Source organism: Vanellus vanellus (genome assembly GCF_965231255.1).
Source record: "Vanellus vanellus genome assembly, chromosome: 2".
NCBI classification, from domain to species: Eukaryota; Metazoa; Chordata; class Aves; order Charadriiformes; family Charadriidae; genus Vanellus; species Vanellus vanellus.
This window is the reverse complement of record NC_138906.1, coordinates 71,645,416-71,664,953: the sequence shown is the minus strand read 5'-3', so window position 1 is coordinate 71,664,953 and position 19,538 is coordinate 71,645,416. Positions and strand designations below refer to the sequence as shown.

The window sequence follows — 19,538 nt, the reverse complement described above, 5'->3', positions numbered from 1 at the left end:
CTGGGCACAGACACTCAATGCTATATTTCTCTCGGAGCACGGCTACACAATTCAATGCAACTCAAAATTGCACTGTGAGTTGCAGTGCCAGCTCCTGCTCCAGAGTAGAAGACTGCCAAATAATACAGTGAAAGAGTCAGCATTCCTTCGTAAATGGGTGTACCTGATATGTGGAGGACCAAGTGTCCATGTGACTGTTCGTGCCGAGCAAAATCTGGCATCGTGGATGAAAATATTGTTTGCATTTTAATTTGCCCTTTCTAAAAGTAGTAGTGTTTCTAGTGATGTTAGTTTTGATGTGGAGTACGACTTCGCTCAACAAGAAACTCGCAAGAAGCAGGAACGAGAAAGCAGAATATTACTTTAAATGTCAGTAGAACATGAAAACAAAACCTGTGTCTGCAAGGATAAGTGGACAGAGCTATCCAGAGAACTTCTCACAAGGAGACGAAGGGGGGCAGAGCCCAGTGCAATCTCATTATGACAATAACACCTTCCAGCTTTTCCAGACATTCCGCAAAAGCCAGGCAGATCAGGACAAAGCCACCAGACCACCCAGCTGTGATAGCCGCTGGCTGCGCTGCTACCTTTGGGGGCAACGCAGCCCATCGGCTCTCCCCAGACGGCTGCATTTGCACCCAGATGCCACCCAGACGACAGCATCATCAATTCTACAAAACAAAATCGGCAGAGCCTGCCTCGTTACCTTGTATATACACTTGTGTAAGTCGCTAAGAACTCCCTCCTCCTCCTCCTCGTCCTCCTTCGTGGTCTCCTTTTCCTGAGCAAAGAGCCGCCGCCTGCCTGTCTTCAGTGGGACGTCGACTTCTTTTAACTTGTTGCGGAAGCCATTTTTGTGAACCACGCCGTTGATGAGTCCGTTTTTGGGCTCAAACCGGGGCAAGGAATGGAACTTGTAGGCATTCTCCAAATGTCCCTCCAAAGGTCCTTTCCTCTTCTCCAAGATTTCCTTTTCCAGCAAGACCTCCTTCTCCAGTTTCTTGTGCTCCTCTGGGGAGAGGGAGTCGTAGGAGAGCAAGTACTGGCAGTAGGCTTCTTGCAGCTTGGCCAGCCTGTCCTGTGCAGTTTTGGGGATGCGCAACATGTCTGCCAGCTTGTTCCATTTCTTGAGGTCAGTCACTTGCTGCATCCCCCCCATCTCGTTGATCAGCTGGACAAAGCAGGCCAGGTCGAGCTCGCAGCCTCCTGGGGTCCGCATGTGCCGGGCAGCAGAGATGGGGAAAGGAAAACACAGGAGCAGGTTAGGAAAGCTGCGGGCAGCTCACGTCAAGCGCGCTACCAGGCTGGGCCCATATGGGACATACCACCCATACAGCTCTGGTCACCTGGGCACCAGAGCAGGACTGTCCCTACCTAATATGCCGCCTGCTAAAGACAGGCACGCACCACTGCTTTGCTAGATTAATTCATTCAGCAGATCATGTTTTGCTATTTGCAATAGCCTTCCCTACGGTTAAATTTGCTCTCCTCCTTGAGTTTCATTCCCTTCTCTTCTCAGAGCACCCCCAGCTGTCTCCTGGGGCATCTTTCCCCTGGTCATTATCCAACCGTCACGGAGATAACAGTTGCCCAGCTCTTTTAAAGCCCACACACTGCCACCCTCCACTCGCCTGCCACCAGTCCCACGTCTGGTTTATACCAGCAAGAAGCTAAACAAGTGTCAAGATGGGTACTGGCAATCAAAAAAACAAGTAACTATCCTTTCTGGAGGTGAAACGTCAATTATCTAATGTCTGCACAACACTTTGGATATAGCTAGTATTAAAAGGAGCACAGTTACATCATTCATTTCACTACAGGTAGAAAAAATCCTTTAAAAAACCCAAGGGAAGCGAGGGTTTGTTCAGGGTTGGTGCCTGCAACTGCATAAAAACATGCCAGACCCATTATTCTTCTAGTCTGAGGCCATCCATATTTTATACTCCATTATGTTTTTGTATATTTTTTAAGATGACTAGCACATTTCACACTCCAGCCAAAAAATAAAAATGGAGGATTATACAAACTGCAGTGTAAAAAGCAGCCAAATGGATGAGAAACAATAAAAGGAACATCAGAAATACACTCAAAGCACAGAAATAAATCATCAGTAGAAAGAGTGAAGAAACGGACCAAAGACCACCTATAATTCAACAGGGCACTGCTGAAGGAAAAAAAAAGAATTAATACAAAACTTGTGTCAACATTGCTGCCACCACATTGTCTCTCCTTCCCCTTTTTCTTTGAGAAAAGTAAGAAAATCATTATGCCGTAGCTATTTCAGAGCACTTACAAATGTATTATACAACAGAGAAGTGCAAGAAGTAGCCTTATGGTAAATATTTACTGTCAGATGCACAGCCACAGCATCTTAAAGGCCAGTCATATCATCGTGCTTGCTAGTGCAAGCAGTCTTTCTTCAAACTACCCTGTGTTGCATCTCATGCACTTCATAGCTTATCTCAATTTTCCTTCTTCCCTCTGCTTTCCCCTCTTCCACCACTTGCGCCAATCCAGTGCGGAGGGAGGCTCAGCAGCATAAACCTGCGTGCAGCATTTTGGGATGACGACAGTTGCAACCGAGGCAAAGCAGTGCCAGAGGCTGCTTGCTAATGCTGCTTGCACAGGGCTGGGCAAAGGTGCGAAAACAGGGGAAAGGTTTTTGGCTGTGGTCAAAAACAAGGGGAAGGCTTTGAGGAGTATATGACAAGGGTTGAGGCAGGGCCACAGGGCAACAGGTTTATCCAATTTAGTAATTTGGGGGGAGGAGGAGGTGTCAAAATGGTTAAGTCTTGAAGGTGAGAAAAGGCAAACACCATCAGAAAAAAACCCACAAATTTCAAAGGTTTTCATTCTTTCCTCTTTAATCTTCCCTATAAAAAGATTTTCAAGCTGGCCTCTATTACAGGCTGTTACTTTTTTGGTATAGTGTTTTTTATGCACAGTTCACAAATAAGCTGAAGGCATAATTTAAGATGGCCTTCCATCCCAACAGATTCAGCGACCTACAGAAAGTCGAGTAACACACTACTAACTTCGAAAAAAGTGTGGTCCAGGTTTAACATTATATGTGCTGTCCAGTGGGACAAATAGCGCACACCCAGCTTAAGGTCCTAGTTTAAACACTGTTTATAAGATATTTAAGAAATGTGATTTTCTCCTGCATCGTGGAATGATCCCTTATAATCACTCCGCAATATTAGAGCTATAGAAGCACATCATTCAACCGAAGCCTCACATATCTGGCAGATCCTTCATAGGGCCAGCTACAGCTAAGGTTACAAAATGGTCTCAATTATAATTCCATTTCACATAGTCATAACTTTTGGAAGCATTTATATCTCAGGCTGATGTTTTCCAGGATTGACCTAAACATGTTGCTTCAACTTTCCTTGAAAGGCTGAAGAAAAAAAAATAAAAATAAAAATTTTTAACCCCATTTATAAGCACCTATAGAAAAATGGCTTAAATAGGAAACCTAGCACATGTTATGAAGAAATAGTGTCTGACTGTTTTTTTTATAATTGTCTTAATTTCACTAAGTTAGGAATATTTTTAAATTGCCTAGTGAGCAAGCTCGTTTATAAAAAAAAAAAAAATCTTCAGGTATGCATTTAATACCAAACGCTGGGATTACACAAATCGTTGGCAAAACTCCCACTTACTTCAATGGAAATGTGACTTGGCCCTGAAAGGAGGGGTATGTACGCATGTCAACTTAAGTAAGTGCATTTATCACCACAGATTATTTTATATTTTTTCTGCTGGAACCAACAGATTTTTCATCTTTGTACACTTATTATCTCCAGCTTCTTTTCTCCATTTTGTTTTCAATTGTAAACACAAGATAGGTAGGAAATTAACTGCAGAAAGGATGCAAATTTTATGAGACCACTGTTTGCTCCACTTATATGGCACCCAGCAGAATAGAATTCTTGCCTATTAATTAGGCTCTTAGGTGCTTAAATAATACAAATAATTAACAGTAATGCCATCTTAGTGCCGAGTTAAGGTATTTCATTAAAAAGTTAACATTGTTCCACGAGCGTTAATCGAGCTGTCTTGCACATTTTCTTCTCTCTCTTACCAATGTAAATTTAATTCATTATTCTTCTCTATTAGCATACAACCATTGCATACATTAGGCATACAAAATGTTCACTTATTGCTGCTTGAGTGATTTTAATTTTCAGATTTCATTGAATGTTTTCACACGGCTATCGCAACAGAGCACTAACCCTTGTTTCTTCTCCTTAAATTCTGTCCTTTTTTCTGTTGTGCCCTGCACTGGTTCACCATAAGCTCTGCAATCTCTTTGTGTGCTTTTACGCATTTTCACTCACTTACCATACGTGATATAAAATAAAGTTAGGAAACAATGGAGGGGGGGGGGGGGGGGGGAGAAATGTTGTGAACAGTTTAAACAGAAAGTGTGTCCTTTAATCCAAGTAGTGTTGATAGCTGCTTCTGATCGGATAATGCCTCAAAGGCAAAACTCTAGCCTCAAGTTGCAACATGCAGGTCCTGTGAGCTCTGACTCAAAACACTTCAAAAACAAAGGGGAGGGCTAACAAAAATTAAAACCACAAGTTTGTTACTATGTCACGGCTGCAAAGGCAGTAGAGATGGAGGTGGCTCATTCAATGGTTCATTTGTATGCTGCTGTTGTCATGTTTTTACAAACTATTGTCACATTTTTGTCACATGTCATTTTTGACAGCAGACCATAAACCAAGAATTCTGTTAAATAAGTGATTCTCACTCAGGCATTAGCCCTGGCAGACACCTGCTGGGAGAAATAATGAAACCTCCATTTTGCAATCAACCACATTTTACTGCCTATTCTTGACACTTAATGGTTGTTAAATGTCAGCAGGTCACTGCAAATTTGTGATTTTAAGTGTCTGAGTACCCAAATAGAAGTCAGTTCCGAGAGATTTTCTTTCCCCCTTGGTTAAATGCTTTGAAAGGAAGAGGCAAAAAAAATATTTGCATTCAAGCTTGGCAGCATTGCGACCTATTTGGAAAACATCTTTGGAAAGGTCCGAAAAATATTCTGAGGCAACACTTAAACTGAGGCTATCAGTATCTGTAGTTGTACTACCTACAATAATAAACAGCAGGGAAAGGAGAACACCTGAAATCTAGAGACCAAGACCCCACACAGCACTTCTTTCCCTGGGTGAAATAAAGAGGTGGCAGGAGGAAGGTGGCGATATAAAGGCTCCCGGGAAAGCTCTCCGCCAATCTACCTGCATCGTGCCTGACTGATGGATTAAGAGAGAGATCCAGTGCTCTGCAGTGTTAATTGAACAGGGGGTTGGTTAAGCATAAAGGCAAACTGAGCATAAAGTTGCATACGGACGCTAACAAGCAGCGGCAAAAGGCCAAGGAAACCACAGCCCTTACCTATGAGTGGGAGTTCGTCCATGGTAATGCCCTGAGATTTGAGGTGCTTCTTGATACAGGCCAGCCGCTGCACGTTGGGTCCCCAGCGCCTGCCTAGCTTGTGTATGTGCTGAATCTGTGTCACAAACCGCATTTCATCATTTAGCTTGCACTCAGGTCTCCAGTCTGGAGGAGGAATCACCCTGCACATCCCATACTTCTCTACCTGAGCTCGGACTGACTCAATGTATATCAGTGGGTCATGAAATTCCTTGGTGGAGGGCCTAAGGATGGGAATCTCCCCCAGCATCCCCCACCCAGACTTACTACTGCCCTTTTCGTGCTTTCCCATTGAGTCTTGTGGCTTGTGCAAGGACTCCGCTTGAGAGGTAGAACGATTTTCACAGGAGGCATTTTCAGTTTTGCCATGTGCTTGTTTCCCTGGCGTACTCTTTCCAGCAGTGGCTCTTTTCGGCCTATTTCTTTCCAAATTCTTCTCTGGCACTTCCTTTTTAAGGTGTCCATTCAGCAAAGGCTTTTCTACGGCTGCCTTTTTGCTGGCAGCTTCTGCCAAGTTGACGGCCCCTTTCATTCTCTTGGTGGGCGACTGTATTTTGTCTATGTGATTCATCTCTTCCAGCCTCCTCTTCGAATTGCGCAGACCCTCCCTTAACTGTCTCCCCACCTCCTTAGTGCATGTCTTTTGGTTCAACTTGCCATTGACTTTTACACCATTAACAGCGGTATTGTTAGACTTGGATGCTCCAAGGGATAGCACCTGTTTGCGGGTTTTTGCATTGCTACTTTCTATTTTCCCTGAGATTGTGTGGTTGACAGGTGAACTGGGTTTGTGGTGATTTAGTTTGGTTTCCTTGACCAGTTCTTTCTTGGCTTTGGTGTATGTGACAGTTCCCTTTGTCACTGTTGCAGTGTACTTCACAGTTTTGGACGGTGAAGGTCTGACTTCTCTCATCTTTTTGGCACTGGCTGCATTTGCACTCGGAGATGACATTCGAGTGATCCCGTTGACTTTAGAAACCTGCAATGCCAGGAGTGTTGCAGGGGCAGCAGAAGGAAGGAAACAGAAAACAGAAAAGTAAATTAATAATGTTACCACTCAGCTATAGTGTCCCAGTCACTGGACAACCATATTCTGCAGTCCTGACTCCTGGCCCCTTTGTACAATCTTCATATAATTGTTTTCACCCAGGCATAGGGAGGGACTGGGCATTTGTAAACAACAAATAAAATAGAAATATTTTTTTAAAAAATGAACCAAAAAGCCCCCCAAAAGCCAATCTTGCTTTCGGAGGGTACGAAGCCTCTGGCATTAAGAAGGGTGAGGCCCCTTGCTTGCACTACCCCCTCCCTTGTCTACCACAAAGCCTGGTACGGTGCCACAAAACACAGCTAGTCTGATTTACAAACTAACACTTTCATTATCTCCTTTTCTGGTCCTCAGACACTATCCCTCTCCCATCTATCTTCCCACACACAGTTTACTACTTCTTAGCAGACAAACTAGACAGCGTATACTACCTATTCTAGCAGGAATGGGCACATTTTGAAAAAAAAAAACACACACTGAGATTCAAACCAACCTCCTGTCTGTACATACATACATATAAAAAAGAGATATTGAACACATTATGCACCCAACAGATCAGGACAGCCATGAAGGATCCAGTCTGTCATACATATTAAACCTTGGGAGGCATCTTGTTGCTGAAGTCATTAATTTGAAATAAAAATGTATACAGTAGTTCAATAATTATTTTTTTTTGAAGTTTGATATCTGGGCAGTTTTGCTGACACACATTTTATTACATCATATTCATCACTAATGTGTCGTTGCAACCTAGAATTGCTGGACTTCATTGCTTTCTGTTAGGCACTTAAACCCAGCTATGAAACTAAAATTTTTATTTTAACTATAAGACAGGTTAAGCACCGACAGCAACCCTCAGCTTCAAAGGGAATTGAGATGGCTCAGCACTGCCAAAGCTAAGTTCCACTAATGAGAAAATGAACCTCAAACAAATTTTAGCATTTAAACAAGTTTAAACATTGTTTTCTCACCTCCTCAAACTACTGCGAGTGCACAAAAGCACATCAAAAAATCAGGAATACTGGTAAAAGTGTTCAAAGTGAAAGCATACAGTACAATCACCTCACATCAGTGCTCGGGCAAACACCACCATTCCATCAAAGTTATAATACTTCCCTGTGGGTTTTCAAAATACTTGCCAAATTAGTAAGCATGGCAGCTTCTCTCAAATAAAGGCAAGATTTGTAGTCACTTATAAAGTAGGGATAAAATGTTATAAAATAGGGATCGAATAGACTGAAAAGATCATGCTATGGTCTTGCATTGTCACTTGCGGAAGAGGAACTGTAACCTGGGGATTCTGCATACACACATACATGTATGTGTATACACGCATTTACTGTGTGCATTTTCTCCTCTGTGCTCCAGAAGCTGGAGCAGGAGTAACGCCCTTTTAAAACCCATCCACATTCTTGTTCTTCCCGTGCTTCAAAGGTAGGAAACATTTAAGGAAAATCTAGTTAACTGATAACATGAGTTTTTTCCTTGAGCCTTCCAAAGACGCACGAGATATCATCTGGAAAGCAAACACTTGCTAACAGAAATGCATTTACCCATTTCCCTTGAAATTTAGGCAGTACTCTGCATTTGAAATGGAGGTCTGGGTTTGACATCTGCAGAGCTGTACACAACAGACACAAGTAGAGAGCTGCTGAGACGTTGCCTCCTGCCTGCAGCAGGCAGAACAAGCGCTGAACATCTCTGGCTTTATAAATAGCCAGGAACATCGATTAGATATTTCATCTAGACTAATAGTGAAGAATTGATTGAGAATTGGGAGGGGAAGGTAATCTGGGTGACAGTGATCATGAAATGAGTTTTCAATTCTAAGATGTGACAACAGTACGGAAAGGACAACAGACTTAAAAAACAAACACCACCACCACCACCCACCCACCCACCCCAAAACCCCAAGAACCTGCAAAAAACCCAAACCAAAGCAATTCCCCCTCAGAGGAGAGGCACAAAGCACAGGTCATTATGCCTGTTCACAAAGTTCCCTAATGACTGGAAAATTAGAAAAGAATCACAGTAAAATGCTGAAACGCAAGTGTGTGACTAAGGGCAACTATATCGGAACAGCAAAAGCATGCTGGGGTAAAACGAGAAAAGCCAAGGAGCCAAGGAGCTAAAGGAACTTCAGTTAGCAAGGGACATAAAATGAAACAGAAAAAAATTATAGACACCTTAAAAATACAAAGACAACAAAGAACAGCAGAAATCAACCATCACACAAGGAAGGAAAACAAATGCAACAGTTTGGCTAAAGTGTTTGTGCTTCTTTTGCATTAGCCTTCACCAAAAGTACCACTGACTGAATACTTACCAGATATATAACAACCAATTTCAGCAAAAGAGCTAGGAAGGCAACCCTAGCAAGATAAAGTGTACCTAGATGACTTAGGGCATAGCTCTCGGAGAAAAGCGTAGGGCAGGCTGAGTCTACCTAACTTCAAACTCTAAAATCATGCTGGTACAAATCACCAAATAATTTTTAAACACACAAATGATCAATAAGATAGTGTTAAAACCAAAAAATATTAACCCACCCCACCACCCCCCACCACCTCCACCCCGCAAAAACCACCTACCCATAGTTTTGCCAAAATAGCACATCAAGCTAAGTTAATCATCATCTGACTGAAACCTGGCTGAACAGGCAAAGAAGCACCTCCACTTTAGTAGGGCTCCAGTCACTGTTCCATGTGACATTCCATCAAACAAGCTCCTGTGACATGTCCTAGACATAATGACTCTAAAGTGGCTGCATAAGGGACTGAAGAAACTCATCCTCAGAGAAGTTATTGTCATAGTTCACTGCCATCCTGGGAGAGCACTTCAGGTGACTTTCTGAAGGGACTTCTCTTGGCCTTGGTTCTACCAAGTACTTCCATCAGTAACTTGGATTATCGTAAAATTTGCCAGTGACATGCACCTGGAAGGGGCTCTGGAGACAAAGTCAAAATCAAAGGTAATCTTGAAGAACTTATTTCAGAACATTTCTACAATAAGAGGAAGTGCTATTTTTAGGAAGGACAAATCAAATACATGTAGGGGAGGAATAACATTTGGGGACCACTTTGAACTGCAAAACGCGACAGTGGTACAAAGCACACAGATCTCCTTCTGAGACCTATTACCAAGAACGCTGAAAACAACGGACGGGTACACAGGCTTTCCTATGCAGGGCTGGATCCAGCATTGGGCCCACACTGCGAGAAAAATTTAGACAGTGGAGCAAGTCTAAAAGAGCACGGAGTGCTCAGATATTTGGAAAAATACAATCTTTACTGAAAAGCCACAGGAGCTAGGCTTGTTTAGTCTGAAAGAGAAGACTATGGGACAACTCTACAACAGTGTTCTGATGCATAAGGAGCTCCTATGAAAAAAGACTGTAAATGTTCTTTCCATGTTCACTGTGAAGAAGGGGGAAAAAAACCTCTAATTGTCTACAAAGATGATTTGAGGCACAACTAGGAAAACTTTCTAATGAGTAGAAAAGGAAAATGCTGGAAGAAGCTGTCAATGGATGTTGCAGAGTCTCCTCTATGGGAGTTTTTCCAGAAGGTTTCAAGGAGGCCATAGCTATATTACTGTGCTGTCAGGTACAGTCAAGACAACACCTCGGAGTGAGCAGTCAGCCTGTATGGAGGTACCTTGTCACTCCAGTTTTCCTATGAATTTTTTTTTTTTTTTTTTTTTTTTTAAGAAGTTATCACCAGAAGCCTGCAGGGCTACCTGAGGCACTACTTCAGCAAGAAGTGGTGACATAGGGCCTGAGAACAAAACACAGTCATGGAGAAAGTGCTCATGGAGAAAGGCAGGATCCTCACAGTTCCTCCTTTTCAAAGGAAAACATGCTACCAGCACCATCAGCTTTAGGCCAGAATTAAAACTGCCAAGATACAAACCTCTGGAAAACTTAATTAATTAAGAAAACAGCAACTTATCACAACTGTTTAGAGTTGTTAGAATACCTCCAACACAACAAAAGCTTAGATCTCTCAGGGCCAAATCTTGAACTGAACAGGTACATAAGCTTCTGCTATCTAACCTCCAATCCTACATTACAAGCACACTATTTTGAGTTTCTTTTCAAACTTAGTGACATTATTCCAATGACAAACAGGTCCTGAAGTAGACAACACTTGGCTTTGAGAATACTATAAGGAATTCCCTTCTCTCTGGTTGCTAACTAAGGATACCCCACAAGAAACAAACACTGCTTCCTCAGGACCATCCTCTTTTTAGAACAGACACAACATGATGGTTTTCAAGTACTTCTCCCTCTCCCCTCCCCAAATGCCCACAGGTATCTTGAGTGCTTTCAGAGATGACAGCATAATGTTTAAGATACAGCAGTACTATATAGACCAGAAGAGACCACGCTTCAAACAGGAATAGGCTGCAACAAACATCTTCCAGCTGGAAACAAGTAGAACAAACAACGTGGTCATAGCCCACCATCAAAGCAACAGGTGGATTCAGGATTTCACATTGACAAATGTGAAATTCTGGCTGGTCAGTCATTACCTACGTGTTCCTGGTCTGTACTTGTCTCTGAGGACCCATCAGACGATTGGAACCAAAAGAAACAAGAAATTGCGGTAGGCATTTTCTTACCTTTCTACTGTTGAAATGTCTCCCCCCAAACCAAACATACACACACAGAGTCAGCCTAAAAAACTGGCCACACTGCCAGGTGCGCAGGTTCACCAAATGGGGGTCTATGCCACAGCTCCATCCCGAGGCAGTGCTTACACTGAGCACATAAGAAAGAAGTAAATTTAATTCAAATAGTAACAAAGTGCTTGACATTAGCCTTACATGACTCAAAGTCTTGAGATAAAGGTGAAACTAGGGATACGAATAATCTTATCTTTGCTTTTCAGCTATCTTCTTAGTTTTGCTGACATATATTAGTCTTCAGACCACTCTTTTCTCCACTTTACTGAACACTTGTCTTGCAGTGAAAGATGATACAGCAGATTTTAAATTTTGTTATTTTTTAAATATTGTTGTCTTTTAAAAGGCAAATGGGACCAGCATAGTCTTGCAGCAATGTGTTTGTTGGATTTGAACTGGTCTACATACACACCTCTGTATAGCACCTAGGATCCATCCTCCAGACACATGCACACGTGTACACACAAAACAAAGCCAACAAACAGCTTGTTAGATAACAACCACAGTAATAACAGCAACGTTAGCAATACCAACAACAGTTTTGGTCCCAACCAAATTCAAGTTATGCAACTAATCTCAACTTCATTCATAAAAATACTCTGTGTTGATATAGGTTTTGCAGAGCTAAATTACCATGTTAAGCCAAGAGAGGGCCCCATTGAACTACATTTCCATTGCCCACAACCCCTTTGAAGTAGGGGACTGGGGAAGAGAGCAAGGGAGGAAGAAAGAGAGAGAGGGAACACATGACAAGTGCAAGCACACACTAGAAAAGGAAAGAAAGAACGAGAGGAAAAAAGAAAATCTTGGGTAATTTCTAGCGTTCTGCTTTTATTTTCTGTAAGACTGAAGAAAACAAAACCACACACATAAATAAACCATGTAAATGCATGTGAATGAGGAGCAAAAACATACTGGAAGATGGAAGAACATGTGTGGCTAGCACCCCGGGCAAACAACTGCCCTTTCGGAAAATACTGAAAATGTCAACAAAGACTCAGGACAAGGGCAGGAAATTTAGCATTGTCACATAACTGGTAAGTCTAAGGTTTTGCACAAAGCTAAGTCCTTCTGTCAGGCAAAACAGATAATCCACCTTTAATTAGTTACAGACACATTTTCATTAAAATTGGTAAGAAAGTACTTATGTTACTGTGGGTTGCAGAAGAAAATTTAAATGCCTAAAAAAAAATAAAAATCATAATCTGAATTTACAGACCCCTTATCTTCTGAAGCTTGAGGACCATACTCTGTGAGGTGTCTGTGTGGCATGACTGTTGGTTGTACTGCGTCACTTTACAATTTCTCTCCATTTTGCGTAGCATGATTGAAAACATATAATACTCTACAAAGCAAAACCCACTTCGATCGTGGACAAATTCTTCTATGCCTGTCTTTTCCCTTCTCAGAGCTACCTTCACAAGTGACGGCAGTTGACTATCACAAGAATTTTAACTATCCATACTTTGATGATGCAACTATAACACACATCACACAAGTGTTCCAGTGAGTTAAAAATAATTAAGTATGAAGCGCATCTTTACACTTTGGAAAACTTGTTCAACATTAAGAGCTCAGGGCAGAGCATGTCACAGCAAGGACCACAGGATGCTGGTCGTCACAAAAAAGAAAGCTCACAGGATGCAAAAGAAGGTAGGCATTCAAGCTGATGACTAGATAAGCAAAAATTGCCACAGGGGAATAGAGAATGGAAATCTTACAGAGGTACAGAGAAATATACTGTAGATAGCTTTGAGGATCTCAAATTTGATTTAGAAGGTAATACAAATCCAGTGGAAGCATTTCAGGAGAAGCTAAATACCACAGGGCATGGAAAATTTCCTCAGCAAGGACACCACTGTTTTCTTTTTTGCTATTTTTAATTTCCAAACCTATGACTGAGAGGTGCCATCTAAGGCCTTGATAGCTCTACAAGACGGCAATTCCAGCTACACTGAAATCCAGGCCAGCCTACTTAGAAGAAAAGCCTTTAGGATACCAGCAAATAAAGACTGTCTTTAACTGGCTTGTTGAGAATTAACCACTGGAAAAAAAAAAAAAAAAAAAAGAATATAAGGCGTAAGTGCAGCAAGCTTTCCTTCTGTACTGCATTGCTCTAGCGTAGGTACCCTGCTAACCCAGCCCCAGACTGAATAAGGACACTGACTGGGGATTTTTTAAATTCTTTTATAAAAAAATTATTTGATAGTTGCTATTTTAGGATCCCTTTGATGCAATCATCAAAAATAGATGGAGACACATCCTGCCCAAATGCCAGTCACAAGCTCCAAATGATTGGTCTGCTAAAATTCCACACGCAAGTGCAAGTCAGGCTGAGACAAGCCTCTTGCTGATTTTTTTGCCAGTTTTCAACCAGGTAATATGAAAGTCTGAATTACTCCCCACCTGGTACGTCCACTGCGAAGGAGGCAATATCCTAGAGCACCTTCTTTATGCATCAGGCAAAACACTTTTCCCGGACTCCAAGGTTTGTGTTGCCCACATGCAATACAAGACACCTGAGCGTAACGTCAGCTTCTCTACACCACCAGTGAGCCTCTAAGAGAATCCGAGCAGACCAGCTGTACACAAAAGGAGTTCATTTTTCCATGTGCTGCCAGTCTTGGCACTGCCAGCAGAGAGGCCGACAAGAGTGCCAGTCAGAAAGGTTTAATAAATAGTGATGTGAACTTTACTCTTTCATATGAATACGCTGGATAATATCAAGACAGGGTTGTACAGTATGCTTTATCATAGTGACTTCCCATGTATGCATCACTTCTCTTTTTTCTTTCTTTCTCTCTTTCTCTCTCTTTCACTGAAAATTAACTCCCTGCAATCTCCAGAGCATGCTTTTAAGGATCGCCATGTTTGCTCTATGCCAGGCAGTGGAAAATGGAGCTAGCACCTTAAAAGTCTGCATTTTCCCATGTGTCCACAGTAGAGTACAATTCATTACCTGTTTCCTTAAGTCCTGAGCCGATCTATGAAGAGTGTGGTGGTTGTTAGCAGTGAGCCCTTTCGTAGAGGAGCCAGTGTTTGTAGTAGGATGATGATTAGCAGCAGCCTGATCTTTTCGGCTCTCAGCCTTATGTTCGCTGTTCCTCTCCTTCCCTGGTGTGGCCTCTTTGCTTTTGTGTTTCTGAGCAGGTTCTTTCTCCTTCGATGATTTGCTGGACCCATTGAAAACTGAGAAGAGAGAAATACAGACTATTAAGGAGGGAAAAAAAAAAATGTACAAGACCAAACTGTTCATTCAAAACAACTTTCTCTGCTGTCAGTGTTGGATATTTAGTGAGTGTCTTCTTAAATCTAAAGTAAAATCAATACAGAAATAGAAGCACTATTTTGCATATTTGTTTATATGAACAGATTTACTAAAGTATTTCCTTTGCTTGTTAACACACATTATCTTCAATATCCAAATTAAAACATACAAGTTATATATTACTGTTTTGATTGACCTAAATTTAGACTTATCTGTTTGATTTTTATTTATGACAGTTTTAATTAACTTTTTGCTGTTGCAGCGATGGAATTCTAAACATAACCTAAACAGAAAAAGGATTTATTTTTTTTACATTAATGTAAAAGAAAGGAAATGTTCCATGAAAAAGCATGTTTTGTTTTCATTGATATCTAAACTGCTGAACCAAACTGACAGCAGTTTGCCAATAGCAGACAAGCTGCAAATAGAAAGAGGTACTCCTGCAAAGAAAGGAAAATACTAAAACCATTTCAGAAGATGCCATATAAAGTAATGCTGGGACCTATGCTGAACGTCTTAGCCTTCTGCTGAAGTGAAGGGATAAGAAAGCACAGAACAGAAACCATACTTTTTGTACAATAAATATTATGCAAATGTATACAAGAGTATCTCAGCAAGTTTTGTTCCTGTCCCTCAGCTGAATTTATTTAAGAATAATCACTGCTCTATTGTCATCAGGGCAAACGAAAAGCTGAGGTTAAAAAAAAAAAAAACAACATGCCACATTTCTCTGTTGGTTTGTTTGTTAATCAAAAACGTGGTGAATTTATGTCAGTGCTGCCTCCTCTTCAGTGAAGCACTTGACAGAGGTCCGTGAGGCTTGTGATCCAACACCCACAGTGGCAAGTGTCCTCCTGCCTTCTCTATTCATCTACTCTTGGTTTTTACCCTGCCTTTTTTTGCCACGGTTTAGGAAAGGATGTAAATTAGAAAATTCATAAATGCTTAACAGCACAAGTATCTAAAAATCATACTTATTACACACAACACACCATCTGTTTGGGAATATCAACTCAATTAAGTTATTGTTTTCTTGTGAAATGAAAGCCTTCTTTTGTCACTAAACATGATGTACCTATCATACATACCTTTTTATCTAAATTGTGAAGCTTAGCTGTCTCTACAGATGTCCTGTGGTATTACAGTAGTAGCAGCAGTAATAATAAACAACCAACAATTCTGCTGGACAGCAGAGGGGCATCTAATCTGCTTTTCAGTAGACGCCTACCTCCAAACCTTCCCAACCAGCTATCTACCTTCCCACCACACCACCGAAAGCCAAAACTCCAGCAAGATATTGACAAATTTGTTATTCAGGTCACTTATCATATTCAGTCGGTCATAAGTGTTGAAGCAGATTATGTAAAAAATGGCAATTGCTCTTCCTCCTCTCTTCCTTCCCTCTTGCATAAACTCAGTAAGAACAAGAGAAAAGCTGAAGTCACCACAAATTCCCCCGTGGTTCCGTCACTCCTGAGTTCAGGAGCAACGGGCGCTGCCCCAGCCAGCCAAGGATTTCTCAGTGATTTCAGTGAAAGTCATGTAACCTCCATGTCTCATTTCCAGTGATGGAACTGATAATAATTGCCAACCCCGCTCGGGGAGTTCACGACAATACATTTGTCCTCCTTTGTAAGGAGTTCTCACATCAGATGGAAGGCGCTACAGATGCACGAAGCATGACTATTTATTTTTAATAAGACATAGCACACACAACCGTTGGCAGCTTTGTTAATATGTATTTCATCACTGCGAGCGATATTTTCCTTCGGAGGGAACAACTTGTATATACTGATCTGCTCATATGGAAATGTTAAGTCAGAGAGATTAGTTTTCTAATTCAGTTGCCACTTTATAAACCAAAAATTACTAAAACAGAAAACACAGCCAAAAAGCCAAAGTGTGCACTTTTATGGTTCACAAAAAAAAAAAAAAACCCAACCCAGTGAACATGAGACAAGGTATATTTTATATGCAACACCTCATTAATTTTAAGTGTCGTGGGAACCCTGCCAGTTTTACCCTCTGAGTAATTATCTTTTGTCTTAATTTGTAGGATTCTTGAAAGGGGGAAGAGAGAAATGGGAGAGAAAAAAATGTTCAGTCTCACAGGAAAAGCTTAAAAAGCTTAAAGCCTGAAAACACAATAAAAAGGGAGAGACGTAGATGCAAAACAGTCCTAGTCAAGCTGCTTCTAGTTAAACAGTAGATGGTATCAGTTTCTATAAAAAAATCAGTGTTTATTTCTTACAACACCTAGAATATTGTTATATCCAGCTAGACAGGTACAAAAATTTTCTGCAATAATAAGTTCTGCAAAATTCATGAACATATTATGTGAACAAATATCAAAACACTACCACAAGCCAAGCATTTTGGGGGGGGGGGGGGGGGGAATGTCATGTCACCTGGATTATGATTTTTGATTACATCTGAGTAAAAATTTAGAAGTAAGTTATTTAGAGAGAGTACAAACAGGATTAAACTCTGGCCCAAATACCTAGTAAGACAGTTCAGTGAAAAGATGAAAAAAAATCTTGTTGAAGAATAATTGATAATAAGATTGAAACACACACTTCTCAAAGGAAAGAAAACAATAAACCCCCCAAAACCCTGCTTTAAATATTAGAGACCAAATCTGATTTAACAATAAAATGATTACTAATTCTTTTGTGTCTTCTTATGCAGCAAATTGCCTTCTCCTTTATGCCTGCCACCTCTTCAATATTTCTGAGGCATTCAGAAAAGCAGAAAAGGTGTACCTTATGCTTTACTAAGCCCAGATGTAGACACATCCCAGTTGCAATCTCCCATCCTAGAGATAACTCTGACATGCACAATATGCAATGTTCTGCTCCCTGTTTTTTCCCTTGTGAAAGGGTAGTCAATAAAGGTTTCATCCTTGAAGCAATAATTTCATTAAAAATCAGAAAGACAGAAAAAAAGCCCAACCCACGAGTGGCAAAACTCACATTATTAAAGCAGAAATCTTTTGTAATCTTGAATTATGATTATTTTATGCTACCTTAATCAGCTCTATATTTCCAGAACAGCCTTTAGCTAAAGGTAAGAGCACTACCAACAAATAATTAAAAGTGCAAGTAAATTATTAGTGTTCAGACACTTCAAATAGAATAAATGGGTATCCTTTTATCCATATCTGTCTGAATGCTCGTTCTCAAAATGCCACGTCCTCCAAAGCAATTATTATTATTATTAAGCTGAAACAATAAGAGTCCCAGAGTGAAATACTTGTGGGTCTTTTGGTTAGCAGTGATGATCAAATGCAAAGAAACTGAACCACTACATTCAAAACTTGCAAGCACTGGGCGTTTTTAAACCACTGATATAATTTATGGCAGCAGAGCAAAACCTTATGGCAGGCGTGATCCCCTCGGATGCATTACAGTGCTCTCTACATCAGGGGAACTGGACCCTGGGCACCGATGTTCACCCAGGATCCCATACAGGGACTTTGGGGTACCTCATTTGAAACTGTGATAAAGAATCCCTAGGCAAACCAGTGCAAACTGTGCAAATTGCACATGTACTAGGTGCAGCTATAATAATGGTTACCAAAATGTTTGATGAAGTAAAGCCATAGATGCACTCAATTACTACAGAGTAACTAAGCGTTTAGGACAGGAATTGACACTGAAGTGAGCTATAAAAATTTATTGTTTTCACCAATTTTCTGAAGTATTCCTACAAATGAATTTGCATGCAAATGTTTTATAGGATAAATCCAGCCAGCCATTTAGAAGCCAATTTATAACACGTACAATAATCAGGCTTTCACTGTGTCAGCAGCAGAATTACTGGGCTGGGTTCAGCCAACAGCTGACTCCATGGGCAAAGATTTCTCTCCCAAGCCTTCCTGGAGTTTAGTCCTGCACCAGGTACACTTTATACTCGGGATACCGGGGGACTCTGTTGCAGAGACAGCAGAGTACTGATGTATGAACCCTTTTGTTTGATACCAGTGTCTGGAAGATAAATGCATGGACCATACATGCACACATATGCCACATGTTGCAGAGCTCGTGCCACATAAAGCAAGCGATGCACATTCATAAAACTATCCAAAACAAAGAGGGAAGATAAGAGTGAAAGGGAGAAGTTTTGTTTTTAGAAGGAGAAAAGGGATCCTTGCCAATGTTGTGAACCCGAGCCAGCTATTCCAATGCAAACCTCATGTTGTTACATAGATCATGTTTGGGAAGAGATGTAATATTAATCAACTTTCTGGCATTAAGTATCCGTTACTGTACAAAAACATTCTTGTTCTGGCTTTAATTCAGTTTTAAGTCACTGTGAAAACATTTATGTGGCTCTCAAACTGCCTTAAAGGACCCAGGCAATAATTCTTTTCCCCTCCCAGAGGAACTAAAACAATGATCTACTTCCATATAACAGAGCATTTTAATACTGCCGATTGTTTTCCTTAAGTGTTGGGTACGTTCAGACTTCTATAAACCGTTTCCAGAGATAGAAGCTGTCTTCTGGAGCCCCCCAACACCATCTACCTACTTGGGGTCAGTGGCAAAGGCATACTTCTGGAGAAAAGGACACCATGACATTGTAGGAAAACGTGTGGTACCACTGTTTCCGCACTTCTCCGGCCCTCACCCAACACTATGCAATTTGTCAGTGGACAACTCTGCAACAAAATTTCCACAGCTACAGAAGACAAACAGGAGAACCGTGGCAGATAACACTGAATTTCTTTTTGACACTATCAATAAAAAAAGCTCAAAGCCCTACATGTACAGGAATATATTGGGCCACTGTTATTGGTATGAGACACCATGTCACCGTTTGCAAAAATTCAATACCAAGTGTCTCGTCTTAGCACAAATTCATTACTCTCACCTAACCATTATGACACAAACAACATCTAAAGGGTCACTCGCTAAGCAGCAAGTCCATACAAGAAGTGTCTATCTGTTATCACAAGTCTCTCACCAGGATAACAATTCCATTTTTTTGAGCAACTTCCAGCTCCCCTATTCTTCTCCACAGGTCATACATCTAGCTACTGAAAATCCGCAAATCCCCAAATGTGTTGTGCCTGATTTGCATATCTAA

The 19,538-nt window shown here is 41.0% G+C and overlaps 1 protein-coding gene across 1 annotated transcript in view; it reads right to left on the bottom strand.

The window, feature by feature from the left end:
- Positions 1-19,538, bottom strand: part of JARID2 (jumonji and AT-rich interaction domain containing 2) — a 128,827-nt gene that overhangs the window by 24,803 nt on the left and 84,486 nt on the right. Inside the window, exons 5-7 of the mRNA XM_082498987.1 lie at positions 14,142-14,371; positions 5,410-6,427; positions 707-1,206 (exon numbers count right to left, since the gene is read on the bottom strand). Of these exons, the coding sequence (XP_082355113.1) occupies positions 707-1,206; positions 5,410-6,427; positions 14,142-14,371 (1,748 nt within the window). The remainder of the gene's footprint in view (positions 1-706; positions 1,207-5,409; positions 6,428-14,141; positions 14,372-19,538) is intronic.